Source organism: Notothenia coriiceps, unplaced genomic scaffold, assembly GCF_000735185.1.
Source record: "Notothenia coriiceps isolate Sejong01 unplaced genomic scaffold, NC01 NC01_scaffold00032811, whole genome shotgun sequence".
Lineage (NCBI taxonomy): Eukaryota > Metazoa > Chordata > Actinopteri > Perciformes > Nototheniidae > Notothenia > Notothenia coriiceps.
Window position 1 is genome coordinate 752 of NW_011365512.1, and position 5300 is coordinate 6051.

The window sequence follows — 5300 nt, forward strand, 5'->3', positions numbered from 1 at the left end:
ATGACCGAAACATACACTGACCATACACTGACCTTGGACGAATAAAGGATTTCTGATTATGATATGACAGTTGTAAAACGTACCTTCGTCTGACCCAAGTACCCCATCCCTAAATGCTAAATGACAGCTGACAGGATTAACGGAACAAGCAGTTAATATGGGCGGGTTGTGGAAAAGTGACGTCAGTGTGGTTGGTCGGTGACGGCGGAGGAGGGACCACAGACCCGACTGATCCCACGTGTGACGGAGCGTTGCATTCCCGGCTCACTGACACCGTAGCTCCGCTCTATCCGCCGACCCTAACGCCTGTGTGTATCCGTCACTCACTGCCTGTAGCTGGGTCAAAACATGGAAGGGGACGGCAGCCAAGCCACGTCTGGAAGCCCGACTGAACCGCAGCACGACCCGGGGTAGGTTAAAGCCTGTCATTACAAACAGGGGAATTGTCACTCTTAAAAAAAAAAATGCAGCTTGATTTTGCTCCACTATCTTCCGGGTCCCGTCAACAACAGCTTTGTTTGGTTATATTTTCAGACGGGCCTGCCCCCTTTTGCAGTGTAAACGCTTGGCTGACCCCGATATGTGGCGTTAGTTAGTGCGTGTGTGGAGGGAACATAATGCCAAACTTCGCTTAGAAATGTGTGGGTCATTCGCTGCCCTACTTAATGGCAATATTACACCGTATTAAAAAGAGTTCAGTTCAAACAAATGTTAAGCTAAGTCCGGTATTCCCTCGCCTTGGACTCATTTTATTTTAATAAATTGCATTTAGCTCACAGTGCTCCTTGCCCAGGCTGTGTTTTAGGTGGAGGTGAATATTCTCTAACAGCCGAACCCGAGTTAAAAGTTGAACTAAGATTTCGTTTTTAGTGTAGTACATGCCGAATTGTAGACTGTGTTCTTACAGTAAGACGACCACTCAATATTTGTTTTTACCCGGTATGTACCGCTGCCTATACTGCGGTAGGTTTAAACTGACAGCTGTTTTGAATGGAAGTTGGATGACCCTGGTCCTCCGCGGAGAAAGGGCTGCTTCTAGCCCGGCTTTGAAGACGGCTGTCGGGCTGCCTCGTAGTTGAATTCCCTCTATTTTTGTCCCCAGCTTTTGAACGTCTCTCTAAACGGTCAATAACTTCGCTCAACATCACAATGGCCGATTTGGAATATATGTATTGACTTCTGTCGCCTTTCCCTTGGCAGGAAAATGTTTATCGGTGGCCTCAGCTGGCAAACTTCACCAGGTAAGAACTGTGTTTGTGTGCGCGCGCTAACGGCGCAAGGTTATTTTGATTTCAAGTCCTCCATTCGACCCCTGCTTAACACAGGACACCTTCACTGCTGTCAACACGAATGCATTTTTAAAAAATCTAACGTGGAAGTAAATAAAACACCTTGAGACTACCCTCCATCTTTTTTCCCCACAGATAGCCTTAAAGAATATTTTTGTAAGTTTGGGGAAATCCGAGAATGTATGGTGATGAGAGACCCAACGACAAAACGTTCCAGGTAAAAACAATAATTTGTATTTATGTTACCTCTTATAGTCCTATGAATACTATTCAGTTATTTTACTTTTGAATGAAAGTGTTGTGCAGTTTGACATTGAAGCTTTGGAGAACATTTTCTCATACTAACAATTCCCTTATTTATGTGTGAATGTAATGCATAAGGTAATTGGGTTTGAAATCAAAGTGAAAAACAATTCAAAATCAATTGGCTCTCCTAAACTGTGGGCAGAGACCACAATCATTTATACATTGCTCTTTAAATTAAATTAATTTAAGAAAATGTCACGTAATATTTCGACACAAGTGAGGAAAATAGAACAGGGAAAATAAATATGTAAATACTGGAGGATACATGGGGCAGGTATACCTCAGACTGGGGATTAGAGAATTTGTCATGACATGTGACAAAAAATAAATGTGAAGCATAACTTATATAATGTTAGACATGTCATGTGCTGTTGTATCGTTTCTCAACAGGGGCTTTGGCTTCATCACTTTTGCAGATGCTGCCAGCGTAGATAAAGTCTTGGCACTGACGCACCACGAGTTAGATTCTAAAATGGTAAGTTAACCTTTTTTAGATCACTTGGGGCCTTTTTCATTTCACTAATTTCCCCTCCTCGACTCCTATCCTCGACTCCTATCCTCGTGTCTTAGTCCCGCCCACAGGAGATGCGAGCAGAGGAGCCGAGGAGGGGGAGAGAGGAGGGGAAGCAGCAGGCGGTTAGAGAAATGAAAAATCCTCTCCTCTGAGCGGTCATTTTAAAGAGACGTCCATTAATGATGACAGGAGGCACAGCCCTCTGTCTGACAGAACTGTGTTCATGATGACCTGTATATTTACTTTTAATTCATTCACAGTGCGGTATGATGAGACAATAACAGGCAACAGATGCGGACATAAACACACACACACACACACACACACACACACACACACACACATATATATATATATATATATACATACAATTTCCGAAACTATGAGAGCACTCACAGCATAATAACGTAACACTATCAGAGACTGGATATATCCCCCCACCCCCCTCTCTGGACGCTACAATGAGGAAAAGACCTGCCTGGACACTCACTCACTCACACTCACTCACTCTTTATCCTGCTCTTTCATTTGCTGAAGGGTTTCCAGTCTTTCATGGCCAGTAGAAAGCAAAGTCTCACTGGGTTTTGATTCAGTTAATTGGTAGCTGTGGCTCAGGGGGTTACATGGTCTTCCTCCAATTGGAATGTCGGTGGTTTGATCCCCATGCAGTCAACATGTCATATTGTGCTTCGGCAAGATTCTTAAGCTACTGTGTGTGAATGCGGTTTCCCTGAGCAGGTGGTACCCTTAATGTGTCTGTATGTATGTGTTTTGAAAGCTGACTAAAATGGCTTTGAGTAAGAAAAAGAAGAACATTTAAAAAATCTCTTAATAAATGTTTCCCATTTTACTTTGGTTTAGATCACAATATATGAAACCGGTGTTGGGGTGCTTGAATTCCGTCTTTGTCTGCAGACATTTATATTTGCCCAGGGTTGGTCTGGTCTTCCCTGTTTGAATCAGGAGAGATGTATTATTTTTTTTGGACTAAAGAATATCTATCGTCATTTGCACATGGTGAAATGCGAATAGTCTTTGGTTATTAGACCCCATCGTGATTTTGTACATGTTAAGGGAGAGGTGCAGCTGTAAGTAGAAAATATAAACCCACCAGCCCCCCACACTCCCATAGGGTCTAGACCAGGGGTGGGCAAGCTTTTAGGCTCGGGGGCCAATATGAGTTTTAAAATTTGACAGGCGGGTAGCAGATGGATGGAGAGTGTTTGTGTGAACAAATAAAAATTACAAGTACAAGCCATTACCTGAAAAAGTTAAGAAAACTTAAATTTCATTTCAGTGGGAACAGTGTTGTTGGTCACCCTTTTTTGCCAGTGCATCAAAGTGTGGTGTCAGTTTGGTTGTGGCGATTCTCAGGACAGATCTGAGGTGTTCATCAGTTAACTGGGATCTGTGGCATGATTTGTTGATGTTCATCACGCTGAACGTCTGCTCACACACATAGGTAGAGCCAAACAACACCAGCATCCTCTGTGCCATCCTCCTAATGTTTGGAAACTTGGCTTCGCTTAGTGAAGCATAAAACTCCTCCAGTTTGAGGAAGTTGAACTTCTCCTTTAAGACAGAGTCACATTGAAGATCAATCAGTTCCAATTGCAACTCCTGCGGCACTGTTTCACAGTCTTGTGAAAGGGGACATGAAACCAGCTGAAGTGACTTTTCGATGTTTTCAAAATCAGAAAAGCGACGGCAGAATTCTCCGTGCAGGTCGTCCAGCGATTTGCTGTATTTCTTCACACGTCGAGGGGCCTCTTTCAGTGTCGCTAGTGTGGTGAAATGACCGAATGATTTGTTTGACATTTGTCTTGAGAATAAAGTCAACTTGGCTTTGAAGGCTCTCACATTTGTGTACATTTCGTGCACAAATTGATCTTTCCCTTGTAGCTTCATGTTCAGCTCATTCATGTGTGTCAGTATGTCCACAGCAAAAGCAAAATCACAAAGCCAATCTGCGTTGCTCAGCTCTGGAAAATCGTCAGCTTTCCCGATTGACTCCAAAAATTAGCTGAGCTCCCACACACGTCGGCATACTTTCCCTAAACTTAACCAGCGGACATGAGAGTGATAAAGCAAGTCCTGGTGATCAGCATCCGTTTCCTCAAGGGACTTAACAAATTGACGATGCTGAAGTCCCCTCGCTCGTATACAGTTAACGAGTTTTACGACTGGCTTCACAACATGATCAAGTTGCAATACAGATTTACACAGGGCTTCCTGATGGATTATGCAGTGCAGGAAAAAATTAAGAGCTGAGCGGTGTCTTTTATGTCGGTACTTTTGTCCAGTGCTAACGAATATAACTTAAATGACTCAGCTGTTTTGTTTAACTCGCTGGCCAAATCTTCGTCAATTAGTTCTACACGGCGAGTCACTGTCCTGCGTAATAAAGTCATTTTTTCAAATTAGTTTTTGCTCTCTGGACACAAGAGACCTGCTGTCTCTACCATGCATTCTTTCAAAAACTCCCCTTCGGAGAAAGGTTTGCTGGCCTTTGCTAATTTGAATGCTAGCAAATAACTTGCCTTGGTGCTTGACTCTTGAATAGAAGTTTGTTGGAGAAAAATATTTTGCTGAGTCTTTAAATTGGCTGCCAACCTCTGAGCAGTAGCCGCCACTGTTTGCTAGCATAGTTAGCATGCTTGGTGGAAAAGTGGCGGCTGATATTGTATTCCTTGAATACCGCAACGGTTTCTTGGCAAATAAGACATACAGCCTTTGATCGCACTTCGGTGAAAAAATATTTCGCTCTCCACTCCTCTTTAAACACTCTGCACTCATTGTCAACTTTTCTTTTCTTTGGTCCACTCATTGTTAAATGCAGGTTCAAATGTGAATTAGGTTCAAAGGTGAATTATTGCGTCATCCTTTGTCATCATTTGCGTCATGACGTAACCGTTTACGTGCCTTCGAAGTTCTTAAGACCCACACCGCGTTTTACGTCGCTGATTTTCTCCGCAACACCGCTCACAACATCAATAGAGGACTGCGTCGGGTAGTTTTTAATCATACGAAGCCAGATTAAATTAAATAACTACTTCTCCAACCTTATACCTTTCTCCAGAGTGCCATGGTGCATTGTTTATTAATGTGTTTCAGTGGCATTACCGCCCGCTGGAGCGCGGCTCGTCCACCGGAGATTATTCTCCCGTTAACTCACGGCAGCGGCCGCTGGA

General features: G+C 43.3%; 1 protein-coding gene across 1 annotated transcript; it reads left to right on the forward strand.

The window, feature by feature from the left end:
• The first annotated feature begins 234 nt into the window (after positions 1-234).
• On the forward strand, positions 235-2079 carry LOC104961155 (RNA-binding protein Musashi homolog 2-like). Its single transcript, XM_010789385.1, has 4 exons — positions 235-410; positions 1201-1241; positions 1425-1506; positions 1986-2079. The coding sequence occupies exons 1-4, from the start codon at positions 349-351 to the stop codon at positions 2077-2079; spliced, it is 279 nt and encodes a 92-aa protein (XP_010787687.1). The 5' UTR covers positions 235-348.
• The last annotated feature ends 3221 nt before the right edge of the window (positions 2080-5300 follow it).